This window comes from Mixophyes fleayi, chromosome 2 (genome assembly GCF_038048845.1).
Source record: "Mixophyes fleayi isolate aMixFle1 chromosome 2, aMixFle1.hap1, whole genome shotgun sequence".
NCBI lineage: Eukaryota > Metazoa > Chordata > Amphibia > Anura > Limnodynastidae > Mixophyes > Mixophyes fleayi.
Window position 1 is genome coordinate 320,173,586 of NC_134403.1, and position 23,308 is coordinate 320,196,893.

Below are 23,308 nucleotides of genomic sequence, written 5' to 3' on the forward strand. Positions count from 1 at the left end.
AAGTAGGGATGTGCACCGGCGACTTTTGAGGTCTCGTGTTTTGTGTTTTGGATCCGGATTTTCGTTATTTTTGAGGTTCGGATTTGTCTCGCAAAACACTTGACGAAAGGTCTCGGTTCGGATTTAAGGTTTTGGATTCGGATTTTTTTTGAAAAAAACATAAAAAGTTTAAAAATCAAGTTTTTGGGCTTATTTTCACTCCTAGGCTATTATTAACCTCAATAACATTCAATAACAAGCATTTCCACTAATTTACAGTGTATTTTGAATACCTCACAATATAGTTATTAGTCCAAAACGTTGCAACAAGGTATCTTTCTGGACTGCGTAGAGGAGTGGGTCACCACAATATATATTAAAAACCCTGAACTTTTATGATTCGCACCAATAAATGTACCTGGACTGCGTAGAGGAGTGGGTCACCACAATATATATTAAAAACCCTGAACTTTTATGATTCGCACCAATAAATGTACCTGGACTGCGTAGAGGAGTGGGTCACCACAATATATTAAAAACCCTGAACTTTTATGATTCGCACCAATAATTGTACCTGGACTGCGTAGAGGAGTGGGTCACCACAATATATTAAAAACCCTGAACTTTTATGAATCGCACCAATAATTGTACCTGGACTGCGTAGAGGAGTGGGTCACCACAATATATTAAAAACCCTGAACTTTTATGATTCGCACCAATAATTGTACCTGGACTGCGTAGAGGAGTGGGTCACCACAATATATATTAAAAACCCTGAACTTTTATGATTCGCACCAATAAATGTACCTGGACTGCGTAGAGGAGTGGGCACTGGGCACCACAATAAAATATATAAAAAACCTTCAACAGATCTGCATTACACTACACATACGGCTGCTCCTCCATCCTCTCCATCATATACATGTTGGAGTTTTAGCGTGTGACAACCTCTTGTTTTTGATAATGTCAGTGCATTTTGAATATTTTTCAATTTGCCCCACACCACTGAATGTACTTTATCTATGATACGCAATACGCATCTATCTATCTTGACTGCGTAGTGTGGTGGCCCCGGTACACAATTTGGTACCGAGGCCACAATATAATTAAAAAACCCTCCACGTGTCAGAATTCCACCAAACAAGTATCTGGACTGCATAGTGGGGTGGCCCCGGTACCCAATTTGATACCGGGGCCACAATACCTCCTCCAAACATGGTACAGACAATTCGTCATTGAGATCCCAGACAGACAGGGTCAAAGTGTTATTGTTTGACTTTGTAAACCCAAAAAACTGTCCCTGTTGCACATAGTCGTGCAATGAAGACTGACTTTTTCATTTAAAGGCACGATCTTTCAAGTGTAGTGTTTGTAAGTCTAAGTCATATTATACTTTTGGTAAAATTGGTTTATTTTGTTCCTCTTTATGGTAATTAGTAATAGAATTAAAGTATGAAATAGAATTAAAGTATGAAATAGAATTAAAGTATGAAATAGAATTAAAGTATGAAATGGAGTGGTATAGAGTTGTAGTGTGGTATAGATAGAGTGGTCCACACAATATAATAATAAAACCCTCAACTGGTCTGAATTTCACCAAACAAGTATCTGGACTGCGTAGTGTGGTGGCCCCGGTACACAATTTGGTACCGAGGCCACAATATAATTAAAAAATTGGGCATCAACTGTCACCGTTGTTTAATATCTGATACACCTAAATATGGACTGCACAGTGGAGTGGCCCCGGTAGTAAATTTGGTGCCGGGGCCACAATACCTCCTCCAACTTCCAAGTGTAGTGTTTATAAAGACAGACAGCGTCGAAGTGTTATTAGTTGACTTTCTTAACCCTAAAATTGTCCCTGTTGCAAATATTCGTGCAATGGACAGTTACTTTTTTATTGAAAGACTCAAGCTTTCAAGTGTAGTGTTTATAAAATATAAACAACAATACAGTAGTTTTAGAGCACGTCAATACCTCTTGTTTTAAATTATGACACGGCATTTTACTTTTGGTTTAATTTCTTGAATTTTTTAAAATTTGGTTTTACTTTTTGAACATGGCAAACGACTGTTGATTGGTCATATAATGCCAAAAAAAAAGTTCCAAGATGGAATTGTCCTTGGGCCCTCACACCCACCCTTATGTTGTTTAAATAGGACATGCACACTTTAACAAACCAATCATTTCAGCGACAGGGCCTACCAAACAACTTTGGCTGAAATGATTGGTTTGTTTGGGCCCCCACACCAAAAAAGCTATTCATCTCTCCCTGTACAGACTAAACAGGCTCTACTGAGGCAAGATGTCGTCCTCATCCTCAACCTCTGATTCCTCTCCCCCTACAGTGTGTACTTCCTCCTCATCACACATTATCAATTCGTCCCCGCTGGACTCCACAACCACAGGTCCCTCTGTAGTATCTGGAGGGCAGTGCTGTACTTCATTGAGGAATTGATTATTCATTTTTATAAACATCATTTTTTCAACGTTATGAGGAAGCAACCTCCTTCGCCGCTCACTGACCAGGTTCCCCGCTGCACTAAAAACTCTTTCCGAGTACACACTGGAGGGGGGACAACTCAGGTAAAATAGAGCCAGTTTGTACAGGGGCTTCCAAACTGCCTTTTTTTCCTGCCAGTAACAATATGGACTGTCTGACATGTCTACTTGGATGGTGTCAGCAAAGTAATCATCCACAATTTTTTCTATTGTGACAGCATCCAATGCAGCGAGAGTAGACATGTCTGCAATGGTTGGCAGGTCCTTCAGTCCGGACCAGATGTTATCAGCATCCCCGCCAGTGCCTCTTTTGGGAAAACTGAGCTTTTTCCTCGCAGCCATAGATGTGGAAGAAAATGAGGGTGGAGCTGTTGGCATGTCACGGTCCTCTTCAGAGGACAATCTCCTGACCAGCAGGTCTTTGCACTGCTGTAGACTTGTGTCCGCCGGAAACAGAGACACAACATACGCTTTAAACCGAGGATCGAGCACGGTGGCCAGAATGTATTCCTCTGACTTTAAAAGAGTGACCACCCTCGGATCCTGGCAAAGCGTACGAAGGGCTACATCCACAAGAGCTACATGCTTGGTGTAATCGCAATGGCTTACCAGCTCCTCCCTCACTTTCTCCAGCTGCTTCTGCAACAGCCTGATCAGGGGAATGACCTGACTCAAGCTGGCAGTGTCGGAACTGACTTCTCGTGTGGCAAGTTCAAATGGCTGCAGAACCTTGCACAACACGGAAATCAGTCTCCACTGCGCTTGACTGAGGCGCATCCCCACTCCTTTGCCTATGTCGTAGGTGGCTGTGTAGGCCTGAATGGCCTTTTGCTGCTCCTCCATCCTCTGCAGCATATAGAGGGTGGAGTTCCAGCGCGTCACAACCTCTTGTTTGAGGTGATGGCAGGGCAGGTTCATGCTTTTTTGATGTGCCTCTAGTCTGCGGTAGGCACTGGCTGAATGCCGAAAGTGTCCAGCAATTTTGCGCGCCACCGCAAGCATCTCCTGCACACCCCTGTCACTCTTGAGGTAATGCTGCACCACCAAATTAATGGTGTGGGCAAAACATGGGACGTGCTGGAAATTGCCCATATTTAATGCCCGCACAATGTTACTGGCATTGTCTGACACCACAAATCCCCATGAGAGTCTAAGTGGGGTAAGCCACTGGGAGATAATTTCCCTCATTTTCTCTAATATGTTGTCAGCGTTGTGCCTCTTATTAAAGCCTGTAATGCACAATGTTGCCTGCCTTTGCATGAGCAGCCATTTTGTAGATGCTGCTACTGATGCAGCTGTTGCTGTTGCTGCAGAAGGGGATGCATCTACCCAGTGGGCTGTCACAGTCATATAGTCCTTCGTTTGCCCAGAACCACTTGTCCACATGTCCGTGGTTAAGTGGACAGTGGGTACAACCGCATTTTTAAGAGCACTGAGGACACTTGATCGTACTTCTCTGTACATTTTTGGTATCGCCTGCCTAGTGAAGTGGAATCTCGAGGGGATTTGGTACCGGGGACACAATACCTCCATCAACCCTCTAAATCCCACTCCACTGATGGCGGACACCGGGCGCACGTCTAACACCAACATTGCAGTTACAGCCGCAGTTATACGCTTTGCAATAGGGTGACTACTATCGTATTTTGTGGTCATGGCAAACGACTGTTGGACGGTCAATTGTTTTGTGAAAGACTTAGCGGTCTTACGACTTCCCCTCTGGGAAGATGACCGACTAACAGCAGCAACAGCAGCAGTGGCAGTAGTAGGCGTACCGCTGCAGGATTCCTCGGATGAATCCCGTATTGAGGAGGACTCAGTCTGGCTGCTGACTTGGGCTGCAGGACTGAATCTGATGGAGATTGTGGAGGAAGTTGACGAGGAGGGTGTTGCTGGTGTGTATCCAACTGGACCACGGGATTTAGGTGTCCCTGTACCGATGAGGGTCCTAGCCCCAGTTCCTGAACTAACCACTGAACTATGAAGGTTATTCAGGTGACGTATAAGGGAGGATGTTCCTAGGTGGGCAAGATCCTTACCCCTGCTTATTTGAGCTTTACATAAGCTACATATGGCCATACATTGGTTGTCTGGATTTGGATAAAAATAACTCCAGACCGAAGAGGTGCATTTTTTGGTCTTCTGACCAGGCATGACGATGGGCTTTTTCATCCCATGGACATCAGCTTTTTCCCCCCCTGGTGCCTCATTTACAATAACCACATCACCATCCTCATCATCAAGTTCCTCCACAGCGCCAGCTACATCATCAATAGCCTCCTCCCGAGCCACCTCTTCCCGTACAGTGATGGGAAGGTCAGGCTTGACAACCACCAACACCCTTGGACTCGCCTTGGGGATTTGTGATAATTTCTCTTTAGAAGGCAGAGTTGTTTGCTGTTTTGTTGCTGACAGCATAACTCTCTTCAATTTTTTGTAGGGGGGGGGAGGAGGAGGAGGGCTAAGATCCGTGGGTGAAGCTGAACCACTAGTCATGAACACGGGCCAGGGCCTAAGCCGTTCCTTGCCACTCCGTGTCGTAAATGGCATATTGGCAACTTTACGTTTCTCCTCAGATGATTTAAAGTTTCTCTTTTTGCTACTTTTTCTTAACTTGGGCTTTTTGGATTTTACATGCCCGGTACTACGAGATTGGGCATCGGGCTTGGAAGACGACGTTGATGGCATTTCATCGTCTATGTCATGACTAGTGGCAGCAGCTTCAGCATTAGGAGGAAGTGGGTCTTGATCTTTCCCTACTTTATCCTCCAAATTTTTGGTCTCCATTATATGTAGCACAAGATACTGCAGAATGTGTGAACTTGGTAATATTGCAGTACCAATGGACTTATACTGCTGGATTGGTTTTGCAAATTTGGTTATAATTATTATATATATTTTTTTTTTTTTTAAATTTTTTATTTTTTTTTACTTTTTTTTAATTTTTAAAAAACTTGGGAATAGTGGGGAAAAAACTATGCCCTTAGAAGCACAGAGCACAGGACACAGCACCACTGGACTGAACAGGACACGGCACAGGACCCAGCAGCACTACGGAACTCAGCAGGACAGAGCACAGGACACAGCACCACTGGACTGATACTGCAGAATGTGTGAACTTGGTAATATTGCAGTACCAATGGACTTATACTGCTGGATTGGTTTTGCACATTTGGTTATAATTATATATATTTTTTTTAATTTCTAATTTTTTATTTTTTTTTACTTTTTTTTTATTTTTTAAAAACTTGGGAATAATGGGGAAATAACTATGCCCTTAGAAGCACAGAGCACAGGACACAGCACCACTGGACTGAACAGGACACAGCACAGGACCCAGCAGCACCACTGACCTCAGAAGGACAGAGCACAGCACACAGCACCACTGGACTGATACTGCAGAACACAGCACAGCACAGCACAGCACAGCACAGCACAGCACAGCACAGCACAGCACTAAACAGCACTAAACAGCACTAAACAGCACAGAACTAAACAGCACAGAACTAAACAGCACAGAACTAAACAGCACAGAACTAAACAGCACAGAGGACCACCTAACACACCCTCCCTCTACCCTGATCAATGCCCGAGTGAAGATGGCGGCGACTAGCGGGGAATTTATAGGATCCGAGTATCGCGAGATCCGACAACGGGATTATGAGTCAGAGCCTCAGTTTCACTTTTGAATTTGGCGCCAATACCCGGATCTGTCTCGGATCCGCAACGTTCGGGTGGGCTCGGATTTCATAAATCCGAGTGCGCTCATCCCTAGTCCTAAGTAACTGTGGAGGGGGCCCCAAGAAGTTGCTGTATCAGGGCACAAAATTTCTTTCTTGGTGGCCCCCTGTGATTGGGCAGATTTGCATTCAGTTGAATGTGAATGCTGGTTTCTCTGCTATTACATTACTTCCAGGAGCTAAAATCAGAGAGAAGATAAGATTATATCATTTAGGCCAAATTCTGGGCTCAGTTTCATGTCAGTATTTGGCTTTGTAAAAAAAAAGTGTATATTTGTTCAAAGCTTTGAATACAGTCAGTCCAAATTTTCCAGCGGGTTTGAAAAGTGGAGATGTTGCCTATAGCAACCAATCAGATTCTAGCTGTCATTTTGTAGAATGTACTAAATAAATGATAGATAAAATCTGATTGGTTTTTGAAACCCGCCGAAAAACTCTCAGCTTGATACATTTATCCCCAAAAGGGGCATGACCTGTTGGGAAGGGGTGTGGCTTTGGGAACTGAGGGAGTAGCTGGGCAGATAGGAGGCTGTGACTTATTTTGTCCAGCATGGATCTGCTGCATTCCTTTCACTAAGGCAAGCAAAATGTTTAATAGTGTCCCTACCCATAATTCCCCGATGCAGACCTAAAACTCTGTACTCTGATTCTCTGTTGAAATGCAGGTTTTATACGCACTGGGGTTCAGAATGTGAACGGCTTCTTTACTTAAGAATGTTCTTACTGCATTATGTACAGCACACCACCTTGAGCTCTATTAATAATAATACATTATGCAAAAAAAATAAAAATGTATAAATCAATGTGATACAACCTGGCCAATTATGTTGTCAACCTTACACCTGAATCTTGTAAAGTCTTTCCATTAAGACTTGGCAACAGCTGCACTATCCATACCTTTATTGGATGTTCTTGATGATTGTGGGCAATGGGCATATAGGCTGCCGTCTCATGGGAGCTGTGTTTTTATAAAAATGGACTTTTGTCCAAAATACTTGATTTCTTCCCCTAACTAGTCAATCCAGAGACTCTGATCCCAAAAATATTGATGCCTGGAGAATCGAGCTATCCTGCTGCAGTTATTTATGCAAGGGAGCCCACTAAAATATATGTTTTTTGGTGATAGTTCCCCCTTACTAATTTAGTTAGAGTAATGCATTCAGTGTATGCAGTATATTATCACTAAGCAATATATAGACAATTATGTATTATTATTATCAGTTATTTTATATAGCATCACTAATTCCGCAGCGCTGTACAGAGAACACATTCACATCAGTAACACATTACAGTCTAATTTTCCTAACAAACACACACACACACACACACACACACACAGACAGAGACACTAGGGTCAATTTTGATAGCAGCCAATTAACCTATCAGTATGATTTTGGAGTGTGGGAGGAAACCGGAGCACCCGGAGGAAACCCGCAAACATGGGGAGAACATACAAACTCCACACAGATAAGGCCATGGTCGGGAATTGAACTCATGACCCCAGCGCTGTGAGGCAGAAGTACTAACCACTAAGCCACCGTGCTGCCCCAGTAATTATCCACAGACATTACACACATACTAATACCTGTACATAAATAGTTGTCTATACATTGCTTAGTGATATAAAATCACTGTAGTATTCATTATGGACAGTTATATAGAACAAGGGATTACACGCCATCTGTATACTGTAGATTAGAAGTGTATTTAAAATCAAGGTTAGGTTCCTTGCTCTGTATAAACAAACCTCCTTAACCTTTAATCTATACTATACTACAGCATTGCACTTATAACGCATTTATTGCTCTTTTGTGCTGCTCGTCAGTAGGAAATGTACAAGAAATAGGACAACAACAAACTCCCAGACAAATGGTCTCCTCAAATATCATCTTTTCAGCCATTCTGTTGAGGCCAAAAATTTCCATTCCATTGGGGAAGACAGGTCCATGGGGAACACAGGGTCATGGGGAACACAGGGTCATGGGGAACACAGGGTCATGGGGAGCACAGGTCCATGGGGAGCACAGGTCCATGGGGAGCACAGGGCCATGGGGAGCACAGGGCCATGGGGAGCACAGGGCCATGGGGAGCACAGGGCCATGGGGAGCACAGGGCCATGGGGAGCACAGGGCCATGGGGAGCACAGGGCCATGGGGAGCACAGGGCCATGGGGAGCACAGGGCCATGGGGAGCACAGGGCCATGGGGAGCACAGGGCCATGGGGAGCACAGGGCCATGGGGAGCACAGGGCCATGGGGAGCACAGGGCCATGGGGAGCACAGGGCCATGGGGAGCACAGGGTCATGGGGAGCACAGGGTCATGGGGAGCACAGGGTCATGGGGAACACAGGGTCATGGGGAACACAGGGTCATGGGGAACACAGGGTCATGGGGAACACAGGGTCATGGGGAACACAGGGTCATGGGGAACACAGGGTCATGGGGAACACAGGGTCAAGTCAAAATGTGTCCAAATTAAAATGAATTTGCTGGATTCTAATCGAAATTATAAAATAATTCCTCACTTTAAAAAGAAGCAAAACAATGACCACATGCAGGTACCTACCATGCTAAGGGTGGCTTTATCCCATGGACTCAGGCTGAGATACTTTCGCTGGCGTTCCTGCAATGGAAAAGCACACATTGTCAAATATCTATCTTCTTTCAAGCTACACAGACATGTGCATCCCTGGTTTGGATCCACATTGCCCCCAGCACAAGGTTTCTGAGGACAACAGCAACATATCAAAAAGTAATTAAAACTACAACAAAAAAAAATACTTTCTGAATTGGTTTTATCTCAAGTGAAAGGTAATAGTCCAAATCCAATGTCCTATAAATCTGATTTACACAAATAAAAAAAATAATTAAAATCCTATAAAGTGGTAATTGTGCCACCGCATGGTGATGTGCAGAAGAAAACAATGAAAATGAACAAACAGGCTTTTCTGTAGTACATGGTAAATACAGGCATTAGGTGTTGGGTTAAGTGTTTTGAGCCACCAACATAATCTAAGTCACTTTTCCTATGTTAAAGTAAAGGATATACTTTAACCGCAAAGTGTCTATCGAACATCTGTGACATTTGAGGGAAATGTCCGCTCATTTTCCTCACAGTAAAAAATCAGCGGAAACTTCTACTGTAATTGCCAGCAATGTTCGCGGTGCGATGTCTGCGCACCACATCTCCGACAATTGAGTTCCCCCCTATATGTCTATTTTTATTTTTTACATGAATGTTTTACATTTATGCTTTAATTTTTCTCTCGACTGTAAGTTGATCTGTAGTGAGAGAGAGAAAAGACATTTTCCTTTAATGCACTTGTGGGTTTACATCTCTTTAAATCATCAAGTCGATTTGAAATATATATTTCACATTGCTACAGCAAATAAAGAAACCAGACGTTACATGGTTTCCTATTTAGAGTGATTTAAAAACAAACAAACAAACAAAAAAAACGGACTCACCCGTTTCTAAAGTGTACTCTTACCTGCATTATCAATTTTAGATACCCAGTATGTCTAATATTGGGCTTCAATATCTAATAAGTAAAATTACAGACTTGAAATACCAGATGGATTTATATTTCACTAGAGCCAACATGCTGTCTGTCTATCCTTGGACAAAACAAGCATTGATTTTAAGGGTGGTGCTTCCCCATCTTGAATCACTCTGGGACAGTACAAAAGGTAGAGTTTATGTAATGGACTTGCAGTCTTCTAGATAACATATATACACTATACAGTATATAGACTGTAGATGGGCAAATGCATATGTACAGGCATTGCCCAAGATCTTACATCAAGCATAATGGCATGCTGTGCTTTATCATTTCAGCTTATTGTCCTATATCAATACCACTTTAGACAATGAGGGTCATTTAACTGTATTGCATTTAAATCCAAATTTACACAAAATCATAGCAAACAATGATCAATTAGCATTTATTTTTGTTTAGTGCAAATCACACAATGAAAAGAAATATCTCATTGGTTACTATGGCTTAGTTAGAATTTGCAACTAAATGCAACTGCAGTGCAAATGCAATTTATAACGGATTTAGTGCAACATGCATCGTTTTCACACATAAAAGTGCACTATATGCATGGTTGAAAAATTCTGTATCTTCTGACAGGAGAAGTTTGAAGGATTGGGACATTCCTTGCTGAATGCATATGAATACGTCTAGTAATGAAGCCATATGGAAAAATTTACATTTCGTTTTGCAGGATGGGTTTAAAAAAAGGAGTGAAGATGGCTCAGTTCGGGTGGACTTCTTTGTATTCCTGATGTCCTGCATCTCTGGATTCATTTAGAACATAAATAAGGCTCAAAGGTTCAAACTAATGAAGGGTTGGTCCAAAGATGGGAATAGGTTGGACTCTGAAGTGATGTTTTTAATCTTTTCACATGTGCATTTTCAGGTCAACCCACAAAAACTAGGCTAATCCCTTCTTTTTGGTTCCAAGGATACTTGGCATGTACCATGAAATTGGCAAAATAAAAAATAAAAAAGCATTGAGGCCCACATTTTTTGATATTCTAAATGACTCTTATTGGTATATTTACTAAACTGCGGGGTTGAAAACGTGGAGATGTTACCTACAGCAACCAATCAGATTCTAGCTGTCATGTTGTCAATGTACTAAATAAATGATAACTAGAATCTGATTGGTTGCTATAGACAACATCTCCACTTTTTCAAACCCACAGTTTAGCAAATACCCCTATATTAGGGGGAGAAATCAATTGTGAAAGGTATAGGAGTGTCATACTGTTATATTTATCATTCAGAGGCTCATTGGTATATTAATTTACCATTATTTACATACTAAAGGAGACAGATCGCACACATTACAAATAGCGCCAGGGAGAACATTACTCTTTGAGAGAATTGGGTATCTCCTCTTGTCTCTCCACAATTGGCGGCTTTATATATTGGTTTAATCATTTTCTCAATTATGCTGCACATCATCCTATCTAAATGTGCTTTCATAAAGGGTCAAAATGATAAAGTAGGCTGGGTCACAAACAATATGATGACTTAATGAAGAAACAGAATCTAAGCTGCTTTGTAATTGAAGCCCATTTAAAAATATTACAGATAAAATAAAAGATAAAAATGCAGGCAGGTCAGTATAATGTGCTGATCCCAACGTCCATCTCCTCTTATTTTCTCACCCACTTCTAGGAAGAGAAACATCATGGTAAATCTGAGCGATGGGTATGGTAATGACGGGTACCGCTTGCAAATGTCCCTGATGTGTTACTTTAGTGGTATTTACCACTTCATCTGAAGGAATGACTACATAACACCCAGTCTATAATTTAATTGTTCAGTCATTTAGATGTATAAATTCCAAAATGAAGAGGAAGGATAAAAATAAATGACAAATAATCACTAGAAACAGAATCGCCAGAATTCTAAGCATTGTTTTTGAGATTTTTTTTTAGATTGTATCTTTATGCCAGAAATTGTCACTTAGTTGTAGGCCACATTATGTAATTTTGCAGTATTTTTTGTGTTGAAATGTAAACTTGTAAAGGAAAATTTAATTTTGTATAACTATTTTAATGCCTCACCTTTATAATACATTTTGTTTTTACCTCTGTAATTCAAACAAGAGCAAGATATATTTAAAGGTTATGATCTATAATTAAGAATATGATATAAGAACTTACAAATAAATCGGCACCACCGAGAACACTCAAAATTACCATCATTAGATGAAAGAAGTTCAGTGGTTTAATGATATAATTGCATATGGTGAAATGTACAGAAAAGTATTGTTTGTTTATTAATAAAGGAAATGTGAATTTGATGCTTAATAGATAGAGAAACTGCAGGAAAGGGCAAGATATAGGATGAGGGTTATATCTGACCCTCTATTTTCAACACTAAACTCCTACAACACTCCACAAAGAGTGTTGATGAACATTCCAAATGGAGAAAAGACTAGTCATTAAATGGTAGCAGGTTAAAAGATCCTCAATAGATTTTTGAACGTGGCATGCTCCCAAGGTCCCATAAACAAGGTGGTATAGTTTGATTGGAATATTGTGCCAATAGTCATTCCCTGTACCTAGAAATAAAATGTGTCATGGATGCTGGAATAACTGTGGGCTAACAGAAAATGAATACAATCCAATGATAATAGTTATGATTATTGGTTGGTGAAAATAACCCACTGCATCCAAACTAAGACTATTTAGTATCTTTGTAAATAGATTATATAATATATATATATATATGTTATATTATATAATAAGTATAATCATTTCCTGAAGTTGTAATGCATCTCTGGAAGGAAGAAACTTGAGAGACCAACAGTAAACATTAAATTGGTCCAATTAATAAACAAATTCTAGGTATAATTGGAAGTGTTGGTTGGGGGGGATCTGGGGATCTGGTAGAATGAGGATGTTGCTTTGGTCTGATGAACACAGGCATCTTTTCACTCTCCCATAGTGCTCCCTGTTTTGGTGTATAGCAAGGTGACCGATGCTGCACATGTGTTTATAATACAAAGGATGATGGGAAATAGACAGGAGACAGTAGAACATGGCCTACTTTCCCCACTCATGTTTCATTACCCATATTATTAAAAAGCCTGTGTTCACTGTAAGTCCCTTTCTACAAAAAGAGCTATATGATCTCCCGATGAGCATCTATAACTCCTCTACATTTTAAAAAATGGAATACACAAGCCCTAACACAGGAGGATTTTTCCGGTTGTATGGAGAAGGCGCAAATGCTAGTGTAGCAATTAAAGCTATGAACAAAATAAAGTTGTTGTTTTTTTAACATAAATTTCTATGGCAGGGTATAAGAAAAATGTTGGTATTTACCATTTTCCTTGTTTTTTTCCCTTCAGGCTACGATTAATCATTCACAATTCTGCAAATGCCATGGCAACCACAGTCACATGATGAAGTGAACGGAGATGCTTTGGAATGATCATCTGAGCTCTGTCTGCTCTGTGTACTGTAAAATCCTCCCCTACCCAAAACCCCCTCTACCTTCACATGACATGATGAGCTTTGAGCCTGTATGTGTGTGTAACTGGCAGCCATATTTTTTTTGCAACCTCCATCGAGATTTTGTAAAGGACATAATGATTTGTAGAAGCTCAGCTAGCAAAAAGGACTATAAGATGAACGCTTAGAAACTTGCTATTTAAAGAAAACATTTTTTTATGTGGGATTGCTGCTTTAAACAATATGCATATGTTACCTCTGCAAATGGACAAGCTTTCCTCCTACTCAAGAATAATATGATAATGAAAAGGCAATATCTGTTTTACTGTAGCATATACTGTAGTAATTCAAATATGTTTCTTGATATTTGTAAGTGCTCATAATGGAGCTATGATACTTTTTTTCAATTCCCAAAAAGTTGCAAATATTTTTTGTATTATGAATTTACAGGTTCGCAGATCAAAAGGTTTATTTTTTAATTTTTGACCCAGACCTGGAAAACCTTCTTATCCTGACCAGAGGACAATGTTAAAAACTCTGTTATTCCTTCACGATTGTGTGGCAAACCACAAGTAGATGTTTCCCTCCATGGCAGCAATAGCATCAGGCGCTGTGTGTGTGTGCCAGACAAGGTTTAGAAAATTCATTGGTTGACTGGAAAAAAAAAACTAGTAAATAACAATGTGAGTGCAACAATCAATAAACAACAATAAAGGGTAAAGGAAAAGCTTTTATAGTGCATATGGAAAGACAAATGTCTTCTTTACGCAAATCTCGGAAAACACATTCCATCAAAAGTCTTTTTGGAAGCATCCTGTGGTTTTATTATGTTAGAAACATCCAGACCACAAAGTAAATCTGCAAGTTCATTTCCATGGAACAGATCTATAAACCCCTACTTGTATTTTATTATTTGGTCTGTGCAAGCAAATATCTAATCACAACCTTTACCAATCAATTTCATTGTCTTCTGGACAGGCCTATAAGTGGTCAGATACATGAATATATTTGTCCTGAAGTAACCTACATTGTTGTATAAAATTAGTGCAACACACTGTTCAATATATTGCTTGAAATCACGCTACAACGGCCACAGTTATGTAATGAGCTTTGCTGGATAACGACAGAAGGCATCTGTAGAGAAATGTGTGGCGCTGTGATATTTATATTTCACTGTCCTTAAAGGGTAAGAGCAGCTTTGCAGACATTTTATTAGTTATATGTGCAAAACAGACCTAACTGCAATTATCTGTGTGTTGTAGGTTGTGTGACAGGCTTTCCACCGCTGGGCAGTATCTTCACAAACGGCAACTTTATAGTGATTGGTTCCCAAAGTGACATGTGGCTGAGCAGCGTTGTGCCATGTGACAGGGAGCAGGGGCCAAACAGATTAATCAGTCCTGGACTGCACACTTCTGTTGGTACATCTCTGAAAATGTGGTTCTCGTGAGCAGATCCCATAGGGAGATATACAGGGCAGACTCATCACGCCATTTGCCAGCAACACTTATTCTGATTGGCAGAAGATTTAGATAGACTAGGTATGGCCGCCATTCCATAGTACTATATAACAGTAGGGCGGAAGTTACTCAGCACCATTTGGTCAGTGGTGGACAAACCACTTGTGCATCTGCACAGGAGCCCTCTGGCCTATAAAGTCTTTGATTTGCCCAGGGCTTCTGCCCAATGAGTGCACTGACTTTGTGTGCGGCACAGTAGCCAGCACCACCATGTTGGTAGAGGGCAGGGAAACAGAGAATTAGAAGAGGACAGGAAGAAGAGGAGCCATATTATCCAGTAGGATTAAGGTAGCTGAGAGGTGCAAGTTTAGGCCACCTGCGGCTTTCCAGCTCAACTAGAACATCAATAAGGTAGTGGGGAATACTGGGCCACAAAACAACTGCTTAAGAGTAACTCTGGAGTGGTGTAAAAAGATGGAACGGAAGTATGATTGGGGAAAAGGAGTGAAGAGGAAGAGGGATATCTTATATCAGGGCTGAGAAGATTGGAAAAACGACTTCAATTTAGTGGGAGGGGTTTGTTCAAATAAGTGTTCTATCCCTCACAATTTTCTTTACAGAGCATATTATAGGGATGATGTGAAGAAGCGGAAAAACAGGGGGCAGGGGGATCTTCCAGCCTATGGCTGCCAAAGGTTTGAGGCTTTTCTATTATTTACATAAGGCTATGCTATGGGAATTAAAGGTCTCTGTTTGAGTAGTGAACACAGACACATGAACTAGGGACAGGTTGGACCAGGGGCAAGAAGGCATCTGAGATTTGTGGTCTGTATAGTAAAGCCACCAGAAATTTGGGGGGAAGGCGGTGATCTGTATTATGAAGCCACCATAGATCTGGGGTATATACAGTAAAGCTACAAGAGATTTACACCAACATCACCAGAGATTTAAGGAGCCTGTTTTGTAAAGCCATCAGTATTTTATAGTGGTCTCCAGAACAGGGTTGGCAATGTAGCCAATAGTAAGTGTTCTGTGCACTGGTCACTAGAATGTTTTCAAAAGAATGTTATCTGTATTGTATAAAGGTCATTAAGATGCTCTCTGTCTTGTAGAGAGGTAACTATAATTGTTCTCTCTATTGTATATATGAAAACAAGTAGGGTGCGCCAAGGAAAATAATCCTAATATTAAAAAAATAATAATGGATGTCGGACTTCGTTATACAATAATAATTTATTGTAGCCAATATACTTGAGATGATCTAGATATGGTTATATACACTTGAATCACATGCAGGGCCGGATTAAGGGAATGGAGGCTCCTGGGCTAAGGGGTCCTCCATTCCCCGCGAGGCCCCCAATGTGAGCCGTCCGCCGCCCCCCCACCCCCCGCGAGGACCCCCCCAAGCACTTACCTGTCAGTGCATTCCTCCGTCCCGGCGCGCTGTAAGCTCCTTACTGAGGAGATCTCGCGAGAGTTCATAAACTCTCGCGAGATATCCTCAGTAAGCAGACTACAGCGCGCCGGGACGGAGGAATGCACTGACAGTATTCAGCAGCATCGATCGGGCCGGGGGCGCCCCCGCCCCCGGGCCGATCAATAATGCTGCTGAGGAGTTTGAAGGGCCCCCTGGATGCCCGAGGCCCCTGGGCTATAGCCCAGTTAGACCTCGGGTTAATCCGGCCCTGATCACATGATCTCTGAAAAACTTACTATAGATAATAAAAAATTTGAATAAGCAGAAGGAACATCTGATAAGAAGAAATATATTAAATCTTGGATAGAAATATCCTCACTCTAGATATTGATGCAAAGTAAAACGACAGTGTATGGACAGAATGCTTTGTAACAAAAAAAAGTCTAAAATCCTGGACATTCGTGGACAGTAGAATAATCAGTATCTGGAATAGTGAACCAGCAAATAAACAGCGGTAAAAAAAGACCAGTCTCACCCAGACGTCTTGCACCCAATGACAGTGCTATTCCCACAACCATAGACGAGAGTTCTAGGTAATCTATAGAATATCATGTGGACACAGATGTAGGGGAAAGACCAGCATAACATGCTTATGGTAATGATTTATGCCCACGCTGTGCCCTTGACAATTCCTCTGGGCACCCCCCATCCCCGGCAGTGCAGAGTGCTGAGAGTAGCCAAATATGGAGGAAACATAGGAATGCCCCAGTCTTCCCTTCACATTCATGTTAATACATAGAACCCAAAGTGATCGCGTGCACTCATGAAGTTGTGGTTTTGTGGTGCCTGTTGGTTGTAATTAAATTTGCAGAGGATTCTAGACATAGTTTCAGAAAATGGGAGTCATTTAAGGTGGCCTGACGGTACAAAAATGTGCATCTGGACTTCATCTAGGAAGAAATTTTACCCATGGTCCATCTGATTATTTCCTGGGCCAAATATGCAATGAATGTCTGTCCATTTTATGTGCAGTTATAGAACATTATCGAAATGTGTTTCTTTGGTCCATCCTGCTCATTAAATTGGTTTCTTAGTATCTACTTAAATTTTACCATTTGTTTGATTCATTTTATTGTTAAATGTCTTGGTTCGGATGGACAAAAGAGAAATTAATTCATGTGTCCTGGTTTTTCTTTTAATCTTATGATTTTAATCTTATGAAGATTTTCAGCCATCGCATGTGAGCTAAATTACTAATGTACTAATCTCCTTTGGACCAGGTGTAAAAATACAGCCTGTTTGTGGATATAAAAAGCATTGAGACCCCTCTCAAAAAGAGGAAAACCCCTGCTAAATTGACAAGTCATCTCCATTTTAATCTGCAGGTGCACTCTGCTAGATATGCAGCAAGCTACTATGCCCACAACCATAGATTGCACTCTCTGCACTGTTGCATGCATTGATGCTATCTTAGACACATAACCCACATGCTCATTGCTCTACCAATCACAGGCTGGTGTCCATCATGTGCAGTAGGTGTGAGTAGACATGTCAGTGAATGAATGGATCACTACTCGCCTCTGTTTCCATCCATGTATGATGAGGGAACTGGTGATGGTGGAAATAGACCTCCTAATGATTTATATTTCCACCCTCATCAATACAACATTCATCCAAGAAGGCTTTTTTTTAGAGGCAACATTTTACCAATTATATTAATGTCATGACAAAAATACTGTGTGACAAAATATTTAAAAGTAAATATAGTACCAATGAATCTCTATCTACCATTGCAATTGTTTACCTAATAGCAATGACCTCTATTGCTAATTGCAAGGATTAGCTATGGAGGGGCAAATTGACCAAACTTTTCTGAGCGATCACTGGCTGTGTATTCTGAAATACAGAGGACCTTTACTTAACGAACTATGCAATTAAGCCCCACAAGTAAACATTTCCATACTGTGACTCAAATTACATTTATAATGCAATGTCCCATCTCTGCATTAGCGTTTATGTAATATCTATGTGTATTAATTATCAAACCTACTGTAGAACATTTGTACAGCTGTATAAACACGACGAGGATGCTAATTACTCTGAGAACTTACCTTCTTGCTAAATGACGTAAATGGGTCAAGTCGTTCCTCATATTGGGAAGAGTAACGTAGCTCAGTGTCATCACTCTTACCCCCCTGGTGGAATGAAAGAGAAACATATTACACTACATATTCAGACAATTATAGAAGTCATATTATTGTATGTGTGTCATTCGAAAGTGAATACTAGTCAGTTAAAGCAAACAAGAATAAAATAAAAGGCACAAATTTTGGCTTAAGTTTATTTGGCATAGCTGTAGCCAGCTTGTATAGTAAACTCCATTGATAATCTAACTATCGATGCCAAGTTGACTTAAAGGAAATTGGTGTACTCTACTGGCTGAATAATTGTCATTTTGCACTTCGATAAAGAACATAGCAGTGGTATCAGGTGTGAAAAATGCTGAGGTTTATCATACTGTATAAACCCACAAATTACCCATTTTGTCACCTTAAATACTATTCTAATGTTACAAAGATGTTCAGATGTAAACTATATATAATTGCATTTGTAATTGTAGGGTATCATAATCCATTTGAATACAATACCACCTAAAATAAAATCCTAGGATTTACATTAAAAGAAACATCTCAAAATTCTAATATACAGGTATAACATTATTGATTAAAGTTTGCAAACATGGCAAATCTAGGATTATGTGGCTCTCTAGAGCTAGAAAGTTTTGTGTCATTTAAGACATCTCAGTTTAAATCTACAATATTCATCTTTGTCAATTACAAATGTTCCAGAACTGCGCACTATTAAAAGCCCCATGCGGTAAGATGAGAGTGTCCCAGCTCTGAATGGATTATGTAATGTAATCTAAAGTAGCTGTATGCACACACAGATTAAGAACTCACCCTGCCAGGGTAGCTCTGCAGGAATTTAATCTTCTCATACAGCTTGATGTTATCAGCTCTTAGGGTATCCAGCTCACTTTGAAGTGCTCTCATTGTATGGTGCATCATCCGATTTTCCTATTTGTAGAAACAAAAAAAAGATAATTGATGAAATGGACCATTCAAATGTACAGAGGTAATGTCACTTGTAATCCTGAAAGCTTAAAAAACAAACACACAAACGAAACATGGAAAAATCTTCATCGTCTGCAAGCATCTAGCAACATTGCATCCATCCTTTACATGCATACAAAGATACAGTCTAAACACCAGTAGGACATTGTACGCATGGTCTGTCCACATTTACATTCTTCTCTTTCAATTTGTATGGAGGCTCTACATTATATCAGAGCATTGTCAGATTGAGAATCATAGGAGGTGCAAATGGATAGTACATGGAGTGTTGGGGATTCAAATTACAGTGCACCAGTCACTTAGTCAACCAAGGCTGGTCACTTGTGGGACCAATATTCATGAGAAAGCAATCTTTCAATTCACGAGGAAGCCATCATCTTTCTGATGATGACACTAGTAAACGGATAGTCCACATTCTCCACTATATTGCTTCAGCTCAGAAATGGCCGCTTCCATTGTGTGTAAATGACAGGTGCATTTAAAAACAACATAGAACCATAGTCAGTTACAATTTCAATGCTCCCAACATTATTTTTACCCTGTCAATGTCAATCACACTCAAATCTGTTTCAAACATTTATTTTTACTGTAATTATTCTATGATACATTTCAGTATATGGCAACCATTAAAATCAATGGCTTTAGTGAAAAATCTTTGTAATTGATAAACAACCAGTGAACAATTTATGTACACATACACAGACAATTCTAAAATAAGATATATTTGATATTTTGGGCATTTGTAGAAGAGAGATGGCTTATCTACGCAAATACACAGATAAAGGGCCTATAAAAATTGCCCCCTCCACTCCACTGAAACTGCCCTTGCTAAAGTCACCAATGACCTCCTCTCTGCAAAAGCCAGGGGCCACTTCTCCCTTCTCATCCTCCTTGACCTCTCTGCAGCCTTTGACACCGTTGACCACCCCCTCCTCCTTCACACCCTCCAATCTTTCGGCCTCTCCGGCCCAGTCCTGTCCTGGTTCACCTCTTACCTTACTCACCGTTCCTTCTCTGTCACCACCTCTGGGTCTCTCTCCCCCCCATCCACCCTTCCAGTCGGGGTCCCTCAGGGCTCTGTTCTGGGACCCTTACTCTTCTCTCTATACACCTCCTCCCTGGGTGAACTCATCAGCTCCTTCGGCTTCAGCTACCACCTTTACGCTGACAACACTCAACTATACCTCTCTCTCCCTCCCTCCTCTCTAGGGTGTCCGCCTGCCTCTCTGCCATCTCCCCCTGGATGTCCTCTCGATTCCTCAAACTTAACCTTGCCAAAACTGAGCTCATAGTTTTTCCTCCCTCTCATACCCCATCCCCTTCTGACCTCTCCATCACTGTCGACAACACCTCTATCTCCCCTGTCCCCCAACTTCGCTGCCTTGGTGTCATCCTCGACTCCTCTCTCTCCTTTGGCCCCCACATCCTCTCTCTTGCTAAATCCTGCTGCTTCCAGCTGCGCAACATCGCTCGCATCCGGCCCTTCCTCTCCCAAGATGCCACCAAATGCCTTATCCACTCTCTGATCATCTCCCGCCTGGACTACTGCAACCTCCTCCTCACTGGCCTCCCCCACTCTCATCTCGATCCCCTTCGATCCATCCTTAACGCTGCAGCTAGGCTTATTTTCCTCTCTCGCCGCTCCTCTTTTGTCTCCCCCCTCTACCTAGCCCTTCACTGGCTCCCATTCCCCTTCAGAATCCTCTTGAAGCTCCTCACACTCACCTACAAGGCCCTCGCCAACTCCACTGCGCCCTACATCTCCACCCTCCTCTCTATTCATGCTCCATCCCGCCCTCTCCGTTCTGCCTCTGACCGTCGCCTCTCTTCCCCCCTTATAACCTCCTCCCATGCGCGTATTCAAGACTTCGCCCGCGCTGCCCCCCTCAACTGGAACAAGCTCCCTCCCTCCATCAGAACTTCCCCTAATCTGTCCAGTTTCAAACGGGCCCTAAAAACCCACCTTTTTCTTAAAGCCTTTCTGTCTCCCACTTAACTTCCTACCTTATCTTCTGACATAAGCACTTGTACATTACACAACTTATTATCTTATATCCCTTTCCTTCACAGAAGTGACATATCTGCTAAATCCAGAATCAAGTCAATTGAAATTTAGGACACAAACAGCTTAATGGTTCACTAGCAATCATATAAATGGAAAATTAAACCAAAATACAATGCCATAGAGCATCTCGCACAGATTAGGAAACACAACACATAGGTCCACCTACCCCTTCCAGCTCCTGATTTCTAGCTCGGAAACGCTCCCTTTGACTGGATATGATTGACAAGAGAGAATCCATCTGTCCTTCAGGAATCGGTGTACTTGCAGAATAGCCTAGAATTATATATGGAAAGAGAGGATTCACATAAGCACATCACTGAGGTGCATTTTGGAAAGGTGCTTAGGACATGGCAGGCTGTGGATTTTATCAATCAAAATATCCCTCCATTTAATGGCACTAGACAAGGATGTTCAGTTTCGCTCCTCATTTTCCTCCTAGCTGTAGAACCCCTGGCTGAGTGAATTAGACAACACCCTCAATTCCTGGGCATTACTCTGGCTTCAACTTCTCATAAATTATGTCTTTTTGCAGACAATATTTTGTAAGGGCTTTATATTACAAACTAAACACCTCAAAAACAGACGCCCTCCCTATTAATCTATCGTACACTCTTCTAGCGTGTTTGAATGTGGCCTTCCCTTACACCCGGAGAGCCTCTCTTATGCAGTACCTTGATATTTGGATTACTCCCCAAATAGACTCCTTGCTCGAGGCCAATTATACTCCCTTATTGATACAGTTGAATAATCTAGCACAGTCATGGCAGTGTCATGAGGTCTCCAGGCTGGGCAGAATTGCTGCATTCAAAATGTCAGTTACCCAAAATGATGTACCTAATTTGGACTCTTCCTTTTTCCCTATCCACATTCTGTATAGACAAGCTATGTGTCTTACTTACCTCCTGTGTCTGGAAGGGTAAAACCCCATAAACTTGCTCATTCTATGATCACTCGATCATAGAGTTAGCAAGTGGTTTGATCCTACCCGATATAGGTAAATACCAGGACGTGGCCATATTGGCACAGCTCTGAGACTGGTCTCTCCCAGATCTTCATAAACCTTGGGTTGGTTTAGAGAGAAACCTTAATCATACCTTCCCACTGGCCGACCTCCTTTGGATCCCTAAGTCCTGGCGCCCTCCACAGTCTGAACTACCCCGCCTCACGAGAGATGCTCTATTAGTCTGGGACAAGACTCTTAGGACAATAGATGTTGTCAATCTCCCCACATCCAACCTTTCCCTCCCTGCCCTAGCTAAACTCATTCCTAACCTAAATTTGCCCTTATGGTATTCTAGGGGTATTACTAATATCAAAACCCTCCAGTCAGACCTGTCTATATTATCTTTGTCGCAACTGTGAGAATAATTCCATATCCTGAATCAAAGACTTTTACAAATACTTACAAGTCCGACATTGGTTAACCTCCCTGCATACACAACACCTTTCTTTGTCACACCCCCCCCAAGCCCTTCTTTATGCCAGTTTGATGACAGGGATCAACAAGGCTGCCATCTCCTTCTGGTATTCTCACCTCAACTCAGTATATGAACTAGTGAAGTCCACCTCCCAACTACTTTGGGAGAGAAATCTCGGTCAGGTATTGGACCCGACCCAATGGGATATTATTTTTCAAAATGCCCACTGGATGTTGGGGTGTTTGAACCATATGAAAATCTAGTCCATAGACTCTATATAACAACAGAGAGGCTCCATAAGATTTGGCTGGCTGAGTCCAGGGTCTATTGGTGGGAGTGTGGGGCGACAGGTGACATTTTTCATATTTTCTGGAGTTTCCTCGTTCCTACTAATCCTTTTCCCTCCAGAACTCTCGTCAGGTGACCGATACGTTATAGGCCACATTTTTATAGCACCCCGTGCGGTGATAGCCCAAGCATGGAAAACCCCCACTCTACTACCCATCGCCAAGATAATCAGCAAAGTCCAGCTGAGTTGCAACATGGAGACTCTGGGAGCACCGTATGCTTCCACCGCCTCCTCGCCCCATACGAAGTGGTATGCTTGGAATTAA

General features: G+C 41.6%; 1 protein-coding gene across 2 annotated transcripts in view; it reads right to left on the reverse strand.

Moving 5' to 3' along the window:
• Positions 1-23,308, reverse strand: part of CUX1 (cut like homeobox 1) — a 295,304-nt gene that overhangs the window by 17,076 nt on the left and 254,920 nt on the right. For both annotated transcript variants that reach the window (XM_075196738.1, XM_075196737.1), the window contains exons 17-20: positions 21,443-21,549; positions 19,038-19,154; positions 18,189-18,272; positions 8,788-8,844 (exon numbers count right to left, since the gene is read on the reverse strand). In XM_075196738.1, coding sequence (XP_075052839.1) covers positions 8,788-8,844; positions 18,189-18,272; positions 19,038-19,154; positions 21,443-21,549 — 365 coding nt within the window. The remainder of the gene's footprint in view (positions 1-8,787; positions 8,845-18,188; positions 18,273-19,037; positions 19,155-21,442; positions 21,550-23,308) is intronic.